Genomic DNA, 22,742 nt, shown 5'->3' on the forward strand with positions numbered 1-22,742 from the left:
TCGTCTTTTTAGACAGAGCGGAGATTCGCATGTCTCGGCTTCTACCGATAATGTCCGATTATTATTTAACAATCCCAGACAATAGGGAACGCATTTATTTTTAAGGATACAATTTTTTTAAGTGAAAATCTGGCACTGACGCATATACATGGTACACAATCTATAACACGTCTTACCAACGATTTGTAAAAAAAATATTCATATATCTCCTGGTGACAAATTTTGTATTCTTTTTAATATAAGTTGCGTTTGATTTTTCCTGTGAAGCTTTTTGTCTAATAATACACCCAGATTTCACTCAGGATGACAAGCTTATATTTGCTTCAGATTCCAAATACCCTGATAGCAGCCCAGATAAATTCAGTGAATTCTTACCTTTACTAAGTTAAGTTTCTATCCCAACTCTAATTCGTCTATCTCAAATATTTTCTGCAACTATTTGCGTAGGTGTGATATTAATCAAACACCCTAACAACCCCTATTCTGAAACACGTACCGTTTCATACATAAGCTCATTGCAACTTTTTACTTTAGATCTAAAGAGTCACATTTATTTATACTTTAGAACATTCTATACGGGTACAATATCATACACTTTTTTCATTCATGCAAAAATAACTGTTATGTTCAAGTCCATAAAAAGTCGGGAAACTAATAATCTTTGAACATCAGTAACACTTTGTCTTTATTATGTTAATAAATGGCACAACTAAGTAGATTATTTTTTTTAATACGGCTGTGAGGCACTGGCATTTATCCAACTCGTATTTTACACATTTATTAAATTGTTTCCATTTATACTCACCTCTCTTTTTATATAACATCTTCTGAATCTTTTATTAAACAATTTCTTATACCCTATATGAATGGCTCTGCTACTGTACTTAGACTGTGCATACAGGGTGTTTATGAATGTGCAGTTTTAATTATTAAGTATCAACAAAACAAGTAATAAAGTAATACATATGAATAAACCTTCACCGCTGAGAACTTTTAAAATATTTGTTTTTTCCAGTACTGAATTGTTCCTGATGCTAGTTCAAAATTTTCAGTCGTTTAAAATTCTATTTGTACACCGAAGATTTCATATGTTCTCACAAGTGAAAAGCGCGTGGATTTAGTTCTGTCGATCGAGCGTACCATAAAACAGGTCCATTGCATTCGATCCAACTACCGGAAAACGTTTTTTAAAAAAAGGCGACTTTTGACTCTATTCTGAGTATATAAAATCAATTTAGAGTTAACTTTTTCTCTAATATGATTTAAATTTAAGTATTATTGAGTCATTTTTTACTCAGACTTGGTTTTTAATTAACTAAACACTGAGTGCAAAAATAAATCACTCATAAATCGTGGGGCCTCCTCCTGTTCTGGCTGAGACCCGCCTAAGGCCTGTTGTCCTCGCCATCACGCTTTTCTGTAGCATCTAACGCGCCCCTATCAACTGTGGTCGAGATTATAGAAGCAATATGTAAGTGGTGCCATCTTCACGGCGCAATTCAAATTTTTCGAAATTAATATACATTTAAACTCACTCAGTAATGAGGACATTTGCACTGTTTTATGTACAAGTGCACCTAATACGAGCTTATGTGAAGAATTTATTTAAGGAATACCTATATTTGAGTGAAAGTACTCAGATTTAGTTTAAATATAATCACAAATGAGTTAAATGACCAAAATGCCTAATACTGAGTGAAAATGTACTCAATAATTTCACTCAATAGATTCCTTCCGAACCTTTATTGCTTTTACTCATACCGATTTTTTTACAGTGTAAGTGGAGTACCATCATGCAAAAGCGATATACCTTGTAGATTTGTAGAATATTAAGTGGTATATTCTCCAAATGAACAGGTAAATAATTTTGTAATGTAAATAATGGACAACGCAAGTAATTTCTATGGTAGAATAAAAAGTTCAATTAGGATAACGTTTATAACGCTCGTCCATAAGTTAATTGAAATTTTAGATTGAAAATTCGATTGTCGGATTTCATGGGGATTTCCCATGGACCATATGTGGCTATTATGAAAGTTGTTTGCACCACACAAAGACGTTTTACGAATACCCTCTCATAAATCGATAAAGTCGAAAACTAAAATATAACAGAATGAAATAGTGATGACATATTCGGCCATTGCTGTTTCGCCGAATTAAAGTGGCAGGTTTTAACCCATTTACCATACCCTCTATCATACCAAGTGTGAAGTCAACCGGCAGTAGCCGTTTTACAAAGGCGTATCAACTGAACAGCGGTGGCTAACCTCCGTTGCTCTTCGGAAGCGTTCGAAACATGATCGAATTCTGCTAAAATTTAAACTGTTCACAGTCTAATTTTGTTGATATTTTATTTGTTTTGGATTAATTTAATATGTCTAGCCCCGATTCACTCCTGAATAAGAAAAAAGAGTATTTTTGTGAAACTTGTTTTAACTATCCTATCGACTATATCTAGTGACAGTAGTTCAGCTAAACTGCGTCAGTGTCAGAAGTAATTGACACTGATACATTTGTAACGTATCTACAATATTGGTTAATACTTAATAAGTCATGTGAAATGTGAAAATTTTAAATTTTTTAAAAATTTTTAATGTTCGGCGCTACGTTCACACCGACTTATTTATTTTTTGGAAAGTATAGAAAGCTTTTTTAATGTTTGTCGCCCAGACCACAGTGATACTTAAAAAATATGGCGTCTTTAAAGTAACACGGCGCTAAGTTATACAAAGTTATACAACGCCTGATAGTGTACTAATGCGCAAATTTGTTGTACGCAAGAATTAAAAAGCCGTTTAAAAAACGAATTACAACCCGACTATTTATTTCATTAAAGAAAAATAATTCTAGATGCTTACCTATCTAGAAGAACACGTATCATTACTTCTAAAAAAAGTAACCCCCACTTAAAGTTGTACATTATTATTTTTTTTGTGTGTTAAAGAAAAGTATATTGGTTTAATTTAAGAAGGTAAATATTAATTTAAATCTAAATTTTTATATGCAAAAGGTCTAAAAACATTTATACCTAAAACCTTGTTTTATAAAAGATATAAAACGTTTTTTAAACCAACGTCTGATATTACAATGTTGTGTCTGGAACCATACTAGTTTCAACAAGAATTTGCAATTTATTTAAACAAGAACAAATACATTCTGACAAAGTTAATATTCGAGTTCCAACGTTGCTTCAAGTTGCACAACATTGGTATTTTTAGAACTGCTTTGCAGGGTGTTTGTGGACATTTTATCGTCGATAAATGTAATATAAATTCAGCAAAATTCTTCTGTGACATTTCAGCGTTATATTAAAGGTTGTTAAAATGTAACATTTAATATTTGTTCAGACTAGACAGATAATAGGTTTACGTCTGCCCGCCTATTTATTACTATATTTTTTAATCTCCCACGCAATCAGTGCTTATCAGAAGAATCGTTAAATTTAATATAAGTACTCTGATTTTTAGCTATAAAACTTTAATTCAATTGAATTAAGTTCGTGACATAAATTCTTCTATATTAAAATATTCACATAGTAAGATAGATTCTGAATTAATATTTCTTGATATAAGAATTTGACAACACAGCCCCACAATAATAATAGTGGGATATCCGAAAGACAAGACAATGCTATCTTTTTTGGGGTCGCTAAATCCGATTCCGGTGTCCGTTTGACCCGTTTAGCTCTGGGTTAAGGATAGTTCAAGACCAAATGTAGAGAATCAATTGCCAACAAAGTAAACCAATATATCTATACGTTTTTAGGGTCGCTGAATCCCAATCCGTGATCCATTTGACCCGATCAAGTATTCTCATGTTCTAAACTGAAAACTCTCAAGCATTTGTGTGTATTAAAATTTGAGCAACAAATAAGATTAAAGAAGGAAAGCTTTAACTAGGACTCCGTGTGTTAATTGTTTTGACATGACAAATTCTAGTATCACGCTCTATTTCCTTAATATCTTCGTGAAATCTTTCTCCCAGCTCCTCACTGTAATCACCCAAATTTTCTAGGAAATAATCCACGTGGGAATGTAGAAAATATAATTTGAGATTCATTAAACAGCCTAGAAGTTTTCTACCAAGTTCAACACTATTTCATTATAGTTTGGACTATTTCAATTCCCTATAAAATTTTCGATTAGTTTTATGGTTTCCACATACCAAGGTTGTATAAATATACAAAAGTTGTGCACCTTTATTGCAATCAACGGTCGCATTATCTTGGTCGTTCTACAGTCTTCTAAGCAGTCCACACATTAGTTTTCATATTCATCAAGCTTTTCATCTTTGTCTCATGTGTTGTTTAATTAACATTCTCTTTCGTTTTTCCAGATGAAAATGACGATACACTCTGGTACCGTCTTGTTTCTTGTTCTTTAGAACTATTTATCTTCAACACAAAGTCTGTCAGTTTCTTGTCTTTTGTTCTTTAGAACCATCAGTCCTCAACAGGGGATAAAAATGGATAATCACATTGCTAGCATATTAATACGAGTCGAATCATTTTCCAGGTTATACATACAGTATTGGCTAAACTGCTCAAATGTGTACAAATATTTGATTAAATGTCGCAATATCTACTTAAACAAGCACTTGGAAAAATCTTTAGCTCTAAATTTGTGGTTGATCATTTCTGCACAAAGATGAAAATTTTTTCATAGCCTAGTCCCTAGTCCCATAACTGAGGATAATGTATTTTTTGCCATGTACCATGCATGATTTTATAATGAATTTATCATTCTGCATCTTCAGAAGACATCCACCCGCCATACCTTTTTGAGTGTTATAAATAGTCTAGTCATTCTGTCCAAAAATAAGGCGAAGAAAAGAAAGTGAACCTGGAAAGGCAAATTTTTTATATGTTGTGGGAGGTGCTTAGAAAAGCTTAACTTGAGATTTGAGTCCAAGATTTCCTATGTGCATTTTCCGCCATCTTGGAAAAAGGGGTGAATTATTGTTTTTGCTATAACTCGGTTGCCTATCGAGATACAGAATTGTTGTGTTATTTTTTGTTTCTCTTCCGACGATCTACAATTTAAGTCCTATAAACTTTTTACCTATCATTGTTACTTGTTGAGATACGTAACAAAATAGATAAAAATTCAAAGATTCGATCTGGTTTTTCGGGGTTTTCTCTTTTCACTTAATACATATCGAAATAATGTATATTATCAAACTTGTACAGGATATTCATGCGAACAATTTAATACTTTTGTTGTTTCTCTAGGCTAATAATAATCGCGGGTTCTATCGTGTCACGAAGTCGGCATGTCCGTGCGAAGTTTTTATTTTATAGCTCTGTTGATTTTATAGGTACGTTGTAATGGATTCGAAATAAAGAACTAACACAATGAGATTATGTTTCTCACGTATGGAATAAATTATACAAGAATGTTTTCGTGTTGAAGAAATATCTACGTCTTCCTTCTCTTCGACGACCCTGGTTCACAGTCCCTCTGTTGAGGATACTTTTCGATACGTGGAGATTCTTCGACCATATTTTCAGCCACTGTTGAATCATCTTCGGAATCTAATTCGTTTTCACAGATCAGGACATCGACTTTGGCAACGTCTTTGCACGTTTGTCCATTGCATATCCGGCAAATGATTGAACATGCAATGCCAGCTCTTCTGCACCCACAATCAGTTCCGCATTTTTCCTTGCAATTGTAAGACAATAGCTTCAAAAGCTCGGGTGGCGCAGGTTCAGCAGTGTTAATAATCGGCTCTACACCATAGTCCGCCGTCGCCAACCCCATTCCTCCGGATCCTTATAAAACCCAAGCCATGTTTGTACCTGATGATACGTGCGGAATATGTTGTTATTATGTTTCATACTAGTTGGAGAGTAAAATGTTCCTGGTGTATTTCCTCTTCCCGATTTTCGAAAGTATACGTTTATTTTGTCCTTCACTAGTCCAATGAGCAAAATCAAGAGATCGATGTCTTCGCCGACGATATCAACCGAATCGTACTTCGATGCTTCTGCTTTGATAATATACATTTTTTCGATAAGTATTAAGCAAAAAGAGAAAAACCCGAAAAACCAAATCGAATCTTTGAATTTTTATCTATTTTATTCGATATCTCAACAACCAACAATAATAGGGGAAAAGTTTATAGAACATATTTGTAGATCGTCGAAAGAGGAACAAAAAACAACAAAACAACAATTCTGTATCTCCACGGGGAACCGAGTTATATCAAAAACAAAAATTCACCCCTTTTTTCCAAGATGGTGGAAAATGCATATAGGAAATCTTGGTCCCAAATCGCAAGTTAAGCTTTTTTGCACCCTCCACATCATATAAAAAATTTGGCTTTCCCGTTTTACTTTATGTTCCAAATGTACAGAATAACTGGACTATAATATCTACTTCTGCATCTACTAACATAGTCGCGGATGTACAATGAAACAGTGGTCGGTATATATTTAAGGAGTAATGGGCATACGCCTAGTCTGTTGATTCTAATTATTTGTTTGGTGCATTTTTTTAAATTTACAAAAAAATATTAGAAGGAATTGAATGGTCTTAAAACGGAATATTTTTCTTTACAATACTGTAAAACTCTACTGTTATCCTAAACTCTTTTGGTTTTGTTTTTGATTCTGGAATAACAATATTTCCGAGCCAATAAAACGTTTTCCAAAAAGAAAAATAGTGTGTTTCCTTTTCCTACAATCTTAAAAATAAAAACTAGAACAATAAAAAACTTTTCTACAATCTTTGTTTTCCGGTAATATGAAAATGATTTTTAGCCGCATAATGTACTACCTTATAACTACAGTATAGCGTTATCAGTAATGTGCTTTGCAGTGTAATGTTCATTCTAGTGAATGAAGAATCACTATAAAAATGTTTGAAATTCTAACTAAACAAAAGTTAGCAGAATGTTTTCTCCTGTGCATTTTCTGAATGTGTCCATCTCTCTTCCACTTACCCCTGTTTTGTTTTCCATATTTCACCTAAATCAAAATAATATTTACGGATCCAATTTCCAATATTAGATAACACATACAGCAAACTACCGATACAAGCATTTGATTATTTATCGGGGCCAATAAAATGATAAAATGCGAAATCTATTTAGATTAATATTAAGAGAGCAGGTGATAAAATTCCAAATCCCAAATAATATTTAGTAAACGCGAGACCATGATAACTTAGGTAGTTAGTAAAGGTACAATCATGGACATAGTGAACGTAAACGAAACTTCAAAAATGATTAACGGCAAGTATTCGAGTGTTTTTAGTTTTTGTTAGTGTACATGAAAGTAAATCGTTGAGAGAAATAATTATGTAAGTCGACATTACTATGACTGCAAAAGGCATTGTAATATACTAGGGGTGACCGAACTGAAAACACATTTAATATTGGAAAATAAAACGACAAACTTTGACAGTTGGAAATGCAGAGAAAAAGATGATCACGAAAATGATATCTAAAATAAATGCAGAGCATTTCATTATTGTATAAGAATAACCTTTTTTTGAACAAAGTTCAATGATTAAACTTTTATGAAAGGATACGGTTTTTGTACTCAATTTAATAAGTACACGGTAAAAATTTATATATTTTCGAAAACATATTGATGTAAAATATCATTGTATGGATTTTGCACCGACCTGGATAAAATAAGAAACTGATATGAACACGCAAGAAATAGTAACCCTCTAATAAATAAAGTGATATTTGTTTATTTGATGAGTGAAATCTTTCAACGTTAATTTTTTTAACATCTTATGGTATTACTATAATGTTAACATATTTTATAATGATATAAATGACGTAATTTTAATCTAAATGAGGTTCAAAAATGTTTAACATATTTTGGGCAAAATGATTTGTCGCTGTGAAATTTAACAATAAAATTTTTAGTGCAAGTTACCCAAATTTTATATTTTTCGGAATTTATTATATTTCTCCGCCAGAATTTGTTACTTTACACAAATGTAAGAAAAAGTTCATTGACCAATGAACTTTAAAAAAAACATTAATGAAATCTGTAGGTACACTGTTTAAAATATAATAAACTTGTTTAAATAATGAAATAAAAATATATTTTCATTCCGTAAATACAGGGAGATTCATTAACAATGGGGAAAGTCGAAAGCTGAAGATACTACACGTGAAATGGTGACCATTGGCGCAAATATGCCTTATCCGAAAGTTGATAGTTTCGGAAATACAGGGTGTTGAGTTAAAATTTTAAATCTTTTTTTACGATTATTCTGAAAATATGTAGGTTAGGAACTTGAATATTTGTGAAACTAATTTTTTTTAGGCGACGAATAAGATGCGTGTTGTAATTTCAGCATTGCTCATAGAGGGCGCCACTTACGACCAATTTTACCGAAAATTTAGTTAATAACTTTTTACCCTGTATATCTAACATAAAACTTGATTCAAAACCTGCTTTTTTCATTTCGGTATCTCGATCCGTTTTCGAGAATAATCGATTTAAAGAACACTATGTTCTGATAATACGAGAAATTAAAAGCGAAAGAAACCAAGTGTTTCCTCGTGTTATTACAACAATTAACAATAAAACAAATGAAATTTGTAATAACGATTTAAAGTCAGTGTTCGAAGAATCCACCGTTGACATTTAAACACTATACACAACGTTTTCTGAGAGATCTTCGAGTTTGAAACAACATATTGGGATTGCGTCTGACTTCGTTGGCAGCGATTTGTATTCTTTGCCACAACTCTTCACACGAGCCAATAGATTATTTGTAAACTATATCTTTCATTCGAGACCAAATAGAGAAATCAAGAGGATTGAAGTCCGGACTTCTGGATGGCCAAGCAAAAATGATTACATGACCAATCCAGCGTTTTGGAAAAACTGCATCTAAATATGCACGCACTGGCCAAGAAAAATGCGTTGGAGCTCCGTCGTGCATGAACCACATGTCTCTTCTTAAATAAAGTGGAACTTCTTCAAGCCGTGGAAGCATTTTTACTTGGCCATCCAGAAGTCCGGACTTCAATCCTCTTCATTTTTCTATTTGGAAGAATCTATGGGTTCGTGTGTAGAGTTGTGGCAAAGATTACAAATCGCTGCCAACGAAGTCAAACGCAATGCCAATATGTTGTTTCAAACTCGAAGATCTTTCAGAAAACGTTGTGTAAAGTGTGTAAATGTCAACGGTGGATTCTTCGAACACTGACTTTAAATCGTTATTACGAATTTCATTTGTTTTATTGTTAATTGTTGTAATAACACGAAGAAACACTTGGTTTGTTTCGCTTTTAATTTCTCGTATTATCAAAACATAATGTTCGTTAAATCGATTTTTCTCGAATACGGATCGAGATACCGAAATAAAACAAGAATACATAATTAATGGAAAAATGATTGCTCTTTCAGGTTTAATCATTTCATACAGGGTAAATAGTTATTAACTAAATTTTCGGTAAAATTGGTCGTAAGTGGCGCCCTCTATGAGCAATGCTGAAATTGCAACACGCATCTTATTCATCGCCTAAAAAAATATAGTTTCACAATTTTTCAAGTTCCTAACCTACATATTTTCAGAATAATCGCAAAAAAAAACGATTTAAAATTTGAACTTTCAACACCCTGTATTTCCGAAACTATCAACTTTCGGATAAGACATGTTTGCGCCAATGGTCACCATTTCACGTGTAGCTTTCGATTTTCCCATTGTTAATGATTCACCCTGTATAGCGATGTGGGGAACTGAGAAAAAAAATAAACTAGACAGAATTTCCTTAGCTGAAATTCCAAAAGGCATTGAAGCTCTATCGATATAAATCATTGAGGATTAAAATAGGGAGTGAGGATTTATTTACTAGACATGCTGTACGCTTAAGATTAATAGCAAACCCTTTGAATTATGTACCTATTAACGCAGTCGTTGTGATTAATCACTTACTGGTTTTCTGCTGCTACTAGTTTGAGACGTAAAAGTAGACAAGTAGCACTTATCATCGCATTTAGGTAATCGCAACTATCAAATAGACAAGTATTTATCGCTAATGATCGGTTCACCAAAGTGGGGTAAAAATTTTCTAGTAAAGTAGATCCAATAACGTTTTTAGAATAAATATCTCAATTATTTTTAATACAACGGATTGATGACCACTAAATCTACATCATAGAATAGCAAATGTTCCTTTTTGAGTGGATAATGGCATGTCATTTTTTTAACGTTAATTGAATGCTACCTAGTTAAAACGCAAAATAAATCATGGCGTTGTACTCTTCAATATCCTAATTTCCAATGGGACATTTATATATTTTTTTCTACACTTATCGTAACTATAAGTTACAACCGCATTTATGTCAGTATTTGTTACTGTGTTAGTTAGCTACAGCAATTAATTTAGTTTACTGGATATTTTTTTCTACTAAGAGAATAAAATATAAACGATAATGTTAAATAAACAAATCATACAGATAATCAGATGTTTTGTTACGTTTATGCCGTTTAGTCTTTCTTCTTCTTCTATTTGGTTGACAAAAAAGGGATCAGGCAGGATGACTTAAAGGCAAAGGTGAAAGCTTACACAAGGTGTTATTATCGGATAAACTTTCAGATCTGTTACATCTCAATAAAACAAACAAAATTACAACAGCATGAGTACGATTTCCTAAAACAGCTCCTAAAGGTTCTAAGTTCCTTCAAAAATTGGACATGAAATGCAGTTTCTGATTAAGAAGTATTGAAGACATTGATTTTAAACATTTTACTCACAAATATCCTGACAGTAGCTATTATGTAAAATTTCAACAAAAACTGTTAATGGTGTGGAAATTATTGAGTGTGTGTTAAAGTTAATTGGCGTCGTTTACATTTTTTTTTATAGGATTCTAAACATATATCAAGACTTAAGACTATCTAATTCATTTACAATACAAGAATATTTATTACTACTAACATTTTTATATGAAGTGAGTGTCGTTACTATATTATCTTCCAAAAATAACTAAATTTTAATAAGACGTAATATGGCATAAGGAGCGTAGAAAATCAGAAAAACTGCTAATAAAAAAAGGTGTGCCTCAAGGTTCAATTTTAAGACCACTGCTATACAATATCTATATATTATGCCGGTGATGGTACAATAATTTTTGAGTCACCTAAACCTAATAGTATATAAAATATTATAAATGATAATATAGAAATATTATGTCGCATCATTAAACTTAAAATTATTAAATTAAACAAAGATAAGACTCAATCGATAACATTTTCAGAGATAAATAATGATGAATTACCACTCGCAAATGCACCAACATCCCAACGTCAGTAAATAATTTATTATTTTCTTGGAATAAGGATTGACTCTCGCCTGGATTGGAAACTTCATATCGATTCCTTAGAGCAGAACATGGCTCAATATAGCTATGCTCTAAAAATATCACAAAATATTAACGCTGAAGCAGCTTTTACGGAATATTATACTTATATAAAATCGGAAATTAAATATGGAATCACATATTTTGGGGTATTTCTTACCATGCAGTATGAATATTCTACGCAGAAGAGGTGCATTAGAAATACTTATATCCTGCATAAATATTTTTGTCTCTAAGAAAATTCTTACATTAACAAATTTATAAATTTACGAAGCAATCATATTTGTAGATGAAAATAATTCATTATTTAAAAATTACCAGCCACAGCATACGTATCCTTTCTACAAGAAATAAAGATATGCTAACACCTAGTTTATCTCTGTCTACATATACAAGATCTGTTTAGAAAATTTACCGAACCCAGCTTTTGTCTCCCATTATGATCCTTTGAATGAATGTTTCATCATCATCGGATTGTTCAAGGAGTTGCCGACAAACATTTGCACAATTTTCGTTATGTAGTTCGGTCATCAAACGGGAAACATATTTTGCTACAACTCTATGCATGTTCAATTTGGCAGTCAAAATTTCATGGAACGATTCTTCTGCAATTTCTCTGACAGTCAATTGGCGAATTGCATACACTAGAGCTTTGTCTTTTTGAAGGTGGTGGTCATCAGTTGAAGTCGAAGGCATTCTTGGTCCGAAATCATCTTCAATTGACTGACGACAGTGGCGACTACTTTTAAATCGTGAAAACCATTCGTAACATTGCGTACGACCTAGGGCATCATCTCCGTAAGCATGTTTCAAAAGCTGAAATGTTTCCGTGCGTCCGTCGTTCCAAAAAATCGCACATTTCAAAAATCGTCATTGATGAGATATTAACAATCGAACATGTGCCTACAGTGGAAGTTATGCACAACACAATGATGCCACCCGCATATCACTATTTATCTCCATTAGCGCGTAATTCAAAAAGTTCGGTTATTTGCTGAACAGACTATGTATTCTATGAAATATACCTTACTGTATTATAAAGTATTTATTAAGTTCTCAATAGTACTAGTGTTTTACCTCTCAAAAGTCTAAAAACTAAACTGAATCAATATGTGTATTTAGCATCTTATAATTCTTTTCTGTGTTTTTTGATATAGTCTTGTTTATAATTCTTTTTTAAAATTCTGTTAGTATACATTTTTTACCTTATAGCGTTTTTTATTTTAATTTTATCATTGTTTTTATCTAGTTATTTTTTTTATTTTTTTAATTTTTTAATTTAGATGATTTTATTGCTACTGCTCACTTTGGACATTGTGTCGTTATATGTATTTGAACTGAATAATATATCTGCCCATCTATCTATGTAATTAAATAGAAGAAAATACAATTTATGTTTTAATTACACTGAAGCGTTAATATTTTTCTACCACATATGCAGACAGCTGAAATAACTTGAATCAATCATTTTAAAGCGGCCAAGATATTATCGTAAATGCGCAATATACAGTGTTTATTTTTGTTTTGTCCTTTTGTGTAAAGAAAACAAATTATTTTCTATTTAATGAAACATTTTGCCATTACTTATTTGTTGTCGATAAATGAATTCTATTCTATTCTAAGAAATTGAATGTACTCAAGTATTTTGATATTATCTTTAACGCAAAATTTTTTGCTATACTCGTATGTCACTTTGATAAGGAAACATGTTTATATTTTTAGACAATGTGAAGGATAAGTGACATCCCCCACCCCTTCTTTATACCTATATTTAACAAAAAAATACAGTAGAACAGGTTGACTTTTCAATTCGATTAAGGACCTTCACATAAAAACATGTCTTCAATGTCAAACTTTAACACGAGAGAAAAAGATAATTGTTTTAAGTAAGGGGTATCGGGTGTACCGTATTGGAAGAGTTTAAAATTACATCTGAGTGACGTAAAGGTATTGGAATTTGCAATGAAGGCATTTTTGCGAAACTTTATAGCAAGTGGAAGAATTTATCTCGGCAAAGATCCATGGCATAGTAATTACTACAAAAGTAAATATTTTTAGAATAAAAAAAATTAAAACCATAAATACCTAATTTCAGTATTATCAAAAATATTCAAGAAGTCTTCTGAAGGAGTACAACACCGAAAAACGCTCAATCAGATAACCTAACATTATAAGGGCATATATTTAGCGATAAAAAAAAATATAGCTTCTATTTTCTCCTAAATATATTTTTGTTAATATCGCACATGTAATGACAATGAACTGAATTTGTGGATTTATTTGTGATATAGACTCGACATATACGGCAATCACAAGAGGCGTAGAGTTGTTTCAAAATCTTATGAGCATTGACCTTCATATGTGCAGAAACATAATTCCGACCGTCACCTAAACTATTTCTACGCCCTAAAAACATTACATCTATTACTTACAGTCTATCTCGAGCTCTCGTAGCGTAAACAAGCCTTTGATCCGATTAGAAATATCATAATAAAATGCCCTATTCTTTATTACTTTAATTTAAGCAATAAAAATATATATAACGAACGTTCGCCAGTTGATTTTATTGATGCCCGAACGCCTTAGTTCATTTCTGGTTGTAATAATGCACGTGGTCTAATTATGAGACAATGTTTTCACAACGTGCTTATTAGAAGAATTATGCGGATACGCCACGCCTTTCGCGCATTTTGCGGCTCATAAGATTTTGAAACTACTATACTTCGCTTAACGAATTAGACTGGAATAAATTTTACAAAGCCCATAAAATTATAATGCCAATTTCTCATGCACTGAAATTAAAAAACATTAAAATCACTGATTTAATTACCTTCATTTCTTTATAGCGATTTTCTCAGTTTCACATACACGATGATTCATAGGAAGTGTATAAAATTCGGAGGAAAATAAAGTTTCAGAAAAGGTGGGATTAAAAAAATAAAATTATATTTAGCAATGGCGCACAAGTGGGTGAACGTTTCTTTCGCTTATTTTTTTGCTTGTTAAACTACTTTTTTTTTGTAAAATTTCACTATTAAATAACAATTCATAGGCGTAGATATGGGAGATTTCTAACCAATGTCACCCTCTAATGTTTGTCAGTGAAAAAAAAAAAAATTATTTTGAAGAAGATATTTTTAAACAATAGCTGACTCGACTGTTTATTACGAAGTTTATTACGCTGTGATGTAATTTTTAAGTGTTCAAATAAGTGAAATACAATCTCTGCATAACATGCAGTTAATAGTAAAATTTTATTAAATGTGAAGTTTAATTGTCTTATACAGGGTGTAAGAAGTTTGATTGTCATTAATAATAATAATAATAAATTTATTTTCCTTTTGACAACATACATTGTATAGTAATAGTCACAATGATATTAAAACTGACTAAGTTAAAGAAAGAGGAAAATAAAAAACGAAAAATAAACGAATGAATCGGCAGAGATCATACAAATTCGCTCAAGTTATAAAAGCATCTATCCAGAAGATAAAGTTTTAATTGTTTTTTAAACAAGATTAAATTGTTTATATTTTTAATATGTACTAGTAATTTATTAAAAACTTTTTACTTCAGCCTGAGATAGAGAAATCATAAATGAACAAAAAAGTTGTACACTATAGGGGCGTAAGATTAATAGTTTTGAAAATACCGCGAGTATTAATATTGTGGAGTTTCATCACAACGTGACAGCAGCGCTTAACATAATGTTACACAGCTGACGTATGCACGCGACAGACTTGTCCTATGGAATAACAAAAGTGTGAACAACTATTATTGTGAAACACTAAAAATTAAAATAAAATAAATTTCAAAACAATTGTTTTCCAGTTTTTAAATAAATAAAATAAAATGTATCGATTTTGTAGTACGAAGATAGTGTTGTGTTTAAATTTTAGCTCGAATTTCAGTTACTACGAATGTCGTAAAACAGGAACTTGTAATCAAATTATGAATTTGAAAAATATGTAATTAAAGTAAGTAATAAAATAATTTAGGTACTTCGCAAAAAGCAAAATTCAGTAATTTTTAAATGCTGAAGTAGAAAACAAACTACAACATATGCTCAAAATGTCCACCACCATTTTCGATGCAGACACGACATTTTCGAATCCAATTTTCGCGCACTCACTGGAAAATAACCGGATTTATCCTTATGGGCAGCGGCAAGTCTTCGACTGTCGAATTCCAGATACCAACTGAATTGCGTATTGTTGGTTGTTGGACACCTTAGTACCTCGTATTAACCGCCGCGCCGTTGTCGCATTGCTGGATATGAATTTTATCGAATTTTAAATTTATTACAACGCTAATTATTTTTTAGAATTAAGCATAAAGAGGTTCAAAAAAGTGATAAACATTGTATTTTATGGTATCAAGTTGGAGATTTTGATAATTTTTTCTCGGAAATGGTCGAGTTTAGGACCCATGTCACATAAGGTGTTTTTGTTTATTTTAATGAATTCTATCGTCTGTTAAAATTAAGGCAGTCAAACTTCTAACACACTGTATATCACCAAAACATAAGTAAAAAACATTTGTTCATTACTGATTTATTGTGAAAAAAATATATATATTTTGTTAAATTTAACACACTGCAACTTCATCACTGATAACACAGGCACACAAAAAAAATGTTTCATATACTTTACCCGAGTACGATACCCCCTGTATTTTGATCCGTTGAAGATTATGGAGCTATCAGAAATGGTGAAACACGTCAGGATTTTTCCCTAACCGCAAAAATAGCTCAAAATCAGTGGAAATTTTTTGTTAAAATAGTTAATATTTTGAAAAAGTACGCAGACGTGTCAATGGTCAAAATAAAACTTTTTATCCCTGTACTTTTTTCTCTAAAATGCCTCCTTGTGCAGTTACAGCTATTTCTAACCAATTTTGAGCATGATTAAAATGGCTGTAACTCCCCAAGTATGCATTTTAGAAAAAAAAGTGGAAGAATAAAAAGTTTTTATTTGTAAAATAGATGTTATTGTTGGTATTGTTACCTTTTATACATAGGTCATCACAAAGCAGTTATCTCGACAACAGCCGGGTCATCCGTCAGAAATTAAGAGGGTATATGAAACAAGTAACAAAATTACTGTTCTGTCAATAAAAACAAATAAATAGGTAACTCACCGGGGGGTTACACTCCCCCTAACCTTAGGATTCAAGGTATATCCTTCCATACGTTTCCATTACATTAATTAGCAATTGTGTATCATTCTTTCTTCAACAACTAGCTAGTGTCACCTGAAATAAGTTAGCATCCCAACTACCGGGTGTGTGAGTCTCACTATTATAAGATTATCCTACTCAACACCACCCAGTATGTGTCAATCAAAGCGCATGTAAGACCCCGTAGAACTTACAAGACACACTTTGAAGGAACCACAGCCATAAAGACCGGGAACACGTGGCATGCCCTGGGGTTTTCAAAAACATAAACGAGTTTGGCATATTACTCACAAATTCACAAATCATTACACAAATATATTCAAGCTAGCACACAGATATAATAATCGACCTTATTCGGGCGCTGGCCAGGCACCACTGTCTCAAAGAACACCCTCTCTGTTTCGGCATTCTGAGCTACATTTCTGTATATACTCATAAATTACATTATCTCAAGGGCACAGCAGAGGTGTATACAGCAGAGGTTTTATTCAAAGCAACCACGATAGTTTCATTTCATAATAAATTATATATTGATTCGTATTATTACAATACATTAAAAATAAACAAGTGTTACATATTTTGACTCAATTAGTGCAAACCATAGTTTAATAAAAAGGAATATATCATGAGCTCTAAACCTAACGAAAAGGAAAAAACATAGCAAACGAAATAAAAAGTTTTTATTTTGACAGGTTTGACTTAGGCAAAATTTTGTGTGGGGTGTCTGGTATCTCTCAGCAGCCTATAGGGGACATTAAAGTAACACAAATACTCAAGGGCGTGGCCAGGATTTTTTCCAGGGGAGAGCAAAACAAAAATACGTACCTAATATAAGCTACTTATTAAAAAATGGTTTTATTTAAATAAAGTAAAATAATTGCGTTTCTTCAACTAATGCAGCTAGTTCTATTTCCTTTAGTTCAGCCTTTGGCACAGATGGAGGTTTTCAAATAATCTTTACTGGTGCAGCATTTTTTTTTATTTTTTAACATCAAACGATCTGGGGGGGGGGCAAGCGACCCAGTCTGCCCCACCGTAGCTACGCCCATGCTAATGCTCCCTATATTCCTTTCTTAATGTCTCCTTATGGAGATATTAAGTCCCAATATGTTGTACATTTTGATAAAATTATAAAATTATAATGCAGTACAGATAAATGTCCATGGTGTGATGTTTAGACCGGTATTTTTATCTTGAAAAAAAAAACGGACTGATCAAGCAAAAAGGCCAAAGCACTGTAAACGCTATATGACTTATACATATAAAGAAAAGTCATCACCATCATTATCCTTGTGGTATGTACCCTGGATGTCGTAGTGAGTAACTATGTATCAACCTGGGTTGAGTATACTTTTACAAGACAAAAAAAATCTAAAGGAGACTTTAATAGAACCATTTTTTTTGTTTTTTGCCTATTGCCAGATCAGCAGATATATTGCTTTAACTAGAAGGTCTCGTTATTAGAATTACTAAAAGAAAATAGAAACAAGAATAATATATCGGCATCTTCCTCATCACTGATGTGACATCTTAATTGGATACCTAGTAAAAGATGGCTAAAATAAATTTAGGTAGAATTCATTTTAAATGGTTACTGCCTACATATAGTTATAAAAGTGTAACGGCGGTGTTACAACAGTGATTTTCCAATCCATCAAAAACGAGATGTCAACAATCAATCCATTAACCTTTTAAAAGTACAGTTCCTAATACACAAAATTTAAAAAGTGACAAATTAAACCAAATTTTTTTGTTTCTTGGGATTTTTTCATAGTAGGAGCCAAAAATCGAGACAATGAAATCAGAATTATCGCCAATATAACAATATGATCATCAATTTTTGCAGTAATTTATCGACATTTTCAGCTATGTAATTTTACAAATGTTGAAGCAAAACTTTAATTTCCTAAATTTCCTGCACAAGAAGCTATTGTGCAGGGAATTGTGTCTTGCTATTAAATTAATCAGAAAGTTGCTTTGTTTAGATGCTAAAATAACTTTGATACGCTTTAAGGCGGGTATCCACTTGTGGCAATGCTCCGTAACGTAACAACGAACATGTTACGGCCTGTTGCAAAAGGTGACACGGTTCGCTGCGAAAGTATGTGTGGTTTTGGTCGTATCATTCATTCCGTAACGTAACAAAATAAGGTTACGAGATGACATAGGAACATAAACTCGCAGTATGAACCTGACTGAATAATGGATTCGTCACTGCAATTGCAGTTAGCAGCAGCGTCATATATTTTTATTCATTACAAAATTTTGAAAAATAAGAAACGGAAATCTCCGGAAATCTATTCTTTACTCCACTCCATAGCACAAACACAGAAAAACATACTCTTCCTAGTCACTGCAGAAAACAGACTGACCCCAGACCATATAAAAAGACTGACGAAACAAAAAATAAGACAAAATCACCCGTGCAATTGGCAACGTTACGGACAAAAGGGTAACCCCTTCTCAACATGTGGCACAAAGTACTGTTGCATTCCTTTGATGCGACGACTAAAAACCGACAACTGATGGTTCGTCCCAGATTAGTTACGCGTGTCAAATTTGTTACACGTACCATGCAACAATTTTCAGTCTCCACTAACTGTAACGTAACATGTTCGGTGTTAAGGAGCATTTGACACAAATGGATACCCGCCTTTACAGGATGTTATTGTTGGGTGCACTAATACCTCCATATTGTTGTTACTTATGACATAGTAAACTAAGTAATTAGATTAACAGAAAAAATATCCCCTCATAACTAACCTGCTCATAATCATGTCGGGTGTCATGGTATAGCTTCTATTGTTATCGTAAAGATGATAATCTTTCCCTCTCGTAAAAGTTTTGTATTTGTAATTGAGGAGCAGCTATGTAAAAGTCGTTTTTAAACTTTTTTAAGTTAAACACGGAAATCGCTTCTTAATAATTCAATCTACGGCTTGGTTACATCTAGATTGAACAAAGAACACTAAATTTAGCATATTAAAATAAGCGACTAACCAAAAACAAATAAATCCATATTTCGACCAAGCAAAGAGCGTTAAATGCATACGAGTATATACTAAATTTAAAAGATTTCTTTTATTTAATTTCTTCGTAGTTTCATAGTTTATCGCGAAATGGTACAATTTTTACATACATGCAGTGTGTAAATATGAGATTGTAATAAAATAAGACTTGTCTTGGTACAAAAATCTTATATTTGAGATGGCCTACGAAGAACAACAGGAAGAATATATGTGATTGTTTAGAACACGATGTTGGGTTGCACATTTAGATTTTCACAATTTTGTTATTTCGTTTTATATTAGAATTTTTGTACTTTGAACTATATGTGTATAATTCAAATAAAAATGTTTGGTATATTGTGTTGTACTTTTCCATAAAATAAGTAGAGATTAAGGAGAAGTCGGTATATCCTAAATCCGATTCAGCAAAAACCGATAAATCCATTTTAATTGAGCAGAAGTCTATACAGCCTGTATATCCACATAATAATTGAACAAAAGGCAATAAATCCAATTTAAAAAGTGGAATAAAATTTACATTTAATAAAACTGAACAGTAAGCAGCATATATTTTAAAACCATGATTAAACTTATAAAATCAGTGCATAAAGTTTAAGATTACAATGAATAATGTTCTAGTTACAACTTTTTCCTAGATATCTGAAAACCACATATTATGGATTTATCGGCTTTTGCATAGCTGCTCCTCTATTGTTTTAGATATTATTAGAATATTTTTTATTAGTTTTATTGCTGCTGCATTTTCGAATCAATCTTGTAATAATTACGTCATTTCAAAGTAATTTATTTGATAACAGAAACAAAATAACTTGTAAGAGATTGTTCTCTCATAAGAACTCAGTTTTACGCAAAAAAATAATATGCGCTCTTCTCAGTAGTCTTTCATTCTTCAATCTTCAATCCCATTCAATTTTAAGGCCACCTAAATAACAAAAATTACAGAGATTTAAGTCAGGTGAGCGTGGTAGCCAGTGAATTGGAGCATCGTTTCCCCTGCCCCATCTGCCTATATATTTATCATTTAACTGTTCTCTTACATTACAACGAGAGTGCAGTGGTGCTCCATCATGTATCAAATTCATGTGATTACGCAGATTAACTCATAGATCGTCCAACAACTTTGCCAGAATAATTTGCAGAAAATCTAAATAACTGTTTGTTCATCTATTAGAACCAAGCGGAAAGTTACTGATAAAACCAATCCATACGTTTTTACTAAATTCGTGCTGAAAACGTCATTCTATAACAACTTGGAGATTTTCATCCACGTAAACATGTTGGTTATGGAGACTTATGATTCCCCGTTTCGTAAAACATTAACACAAAAACTTTCCTATGTAAGATGGCAACATTTTAATACTGTCGGATAGACAATGAAACGATCTTTCAGAATCAAGAAAAAAAAATAGGAGGTTGCTATTTAAAAAAAAATGTCGATGATGTCATTACTCGAAAACAAATGACGGTTGAAAATCGCCTTTTATGCTAAAATATGTATTTTTTAAATTAAAAATCGACCTGTTCGAGGATTTTTCCCAAAAAAAAATTGTTTCGGTTTTACATACGGTATAAAAATTATAAAAACGGCAGAAAAATTTTAAACAAACTCTTCATCTTTAAGACTAAGCTATTGCATAACCCCCGACTAAATTATTAGCAGCTAAGCTCAAGGGGGGCAGTGGAAAAGGATTTTTCACTAATTTCAAATTTTTTAAATTTAAAAAATTAGTTAACTAAAATTAATATTTATAGAAATCATTTTCCTTTGTAATATGTTCCTCAAAATGTTTTTTTATTTGGACGAGTGGAATCACCCCTTCAACAAATTGTATAGGCCCCGTGATTAAATAATGACAATCCACATTTACTTGTCGCGATATTCAAGTCTGTATGTCACATTTGCAACTTATTGACTGCGATCTATAGGTGACCACATGGTTGGGAATCACATGAATATTTTACGTAAGCGGATATCTCACAAGATTATTTATAAGAGGTTCTATATTTACCCACGTTTTAGCGATACATTATCTACAATTCATTTTACTAGCAAATACTAGTAATAATTAATATCATGTGACATGTCTCTTGAAACATTAAGTGATTACTTAGTACAATGATATTATTTCCACGAACAACTGCTGCGCATTTTAAAGTTTTTGAAACAATTGCTTTTAAGAAATTTGTTTATGAAATATTGCTCTTGTGAACATCCTCTATAGTGTTTATTTATTTGCATTATCTGTATAAATTAACGCAATCTTTCAAACGAAACTCAACGAAATATAGGTATAGGTCATGGAAATACTATTGTTTAAAATAATCTGAATTTTGTCACGTGTCAAATAATCTTTAATCTATATGGCATAATTAGTCCAGGTTCTCGAAAATCAGATTTATGTCCAATTCTGACTAAATTGTGAGTTTCCAGGAAATTAATATCAATAAAGTTTTATTAATGAGAGTTATGTAAACAGTTAAATTCATAGTCATCGTTTTCTTTATCGTGTGCAATTTTGGATTCTAAAGAAATATGTACTTCTAATTAAGAAGCAATACATTTTCTACAGTAAATTACATAATCTAGATACATGTACAAACACGTACAAAATTAATATACCTAACTGAATTCTGCTAATTACATACACTTGTATCTACTACAAAACATACATGAGTATCATAAACAATTACGTCATAGGGTTTTGTAAAAACTGCTACTAAATCGAAAATATACAGGCTTAGTCCTTGTAGCGCACGGTGCTCCTGAGCGAATTTAAATTAAATTTACATTACTTGAACATCATTTTAAGCCCTGAACCAAAATATTTGGTATATCGCTTTTTTCCGATGGCAAAGTAAGAAATTTGATATTTTTCATGTAGGTAACTATAAAAATTTTACTTCAAAAATCAAAAAGAGAGTTGTAAGTTATTTTAACAAAGTGCCAGTATATACAGGGTGTTAATGAATAGGTGTTACAAACGGATATGGTATGTAAAAAATCCAAAAATAAGTGCAGTTTACTTAATAAACATATGTCCTAAAGCGGCTCATTTTCGAGATACAGGGCGTTGAAATTTAAAAATAATAANTTATAATAGTACAAACATAGTTTATAGCAAAATTAATAAATTATAATTTTTTTGGTAATTTTACTTATTCTTAGTGTATAAATTTTCTGAATACAGGAATCCTAA

At 31.9% G+C, this 22,742-nt stretch overlaps 1 protein-coding gene across 2 annotated transcripts in view; it reads left to right on the forward strand.

Moving 5' to 3' along the window:
* Positions 1 to 22,742, forward strand: part of LOC108906494 (b(0,+)-type amino acid transporter 1) — a 142,453-nt gene that overhangs the window by 25,334 nt on the left and 94,377 nt on the right. Inside the window, exon 1 of one of the 2 annotated variants that reach the window (XM_018709774.1) lies at positions 7,162 to 7,236. The exons of the other annotated variant lie outside the window; for it this stretch is intronic. Coding sequence (XP_018565290.1) covers positions 7,194 to 7,236 — 43 coding nt within the window. The 5' untranslated portion in view covers positions 7,162 to 7,193. Of the gene's footprint in view, positions 1 to 7,161; positions 7,237 to 22,742 lie in introns of those variants that run through there. 2 annotated transcript variants of the gene reach the window in all.

This window comes from Anoplophora glabripennis, unplaced genomic scaffold (assembly GCF_000390285.2).
Source record: "Anoplophora glabripennis isolate ALB-LARVAE unplaced genomic scaffold, Agla_2.0 scaffold192, whole genome shotgun sequence".
Taxonomy (NCBI): Eukaryota; Metazoa; Arthropoda; class Insecta; order Coleoptera; family Cerambycidae; genus Anoplophora; species Anoplophora glabripennis.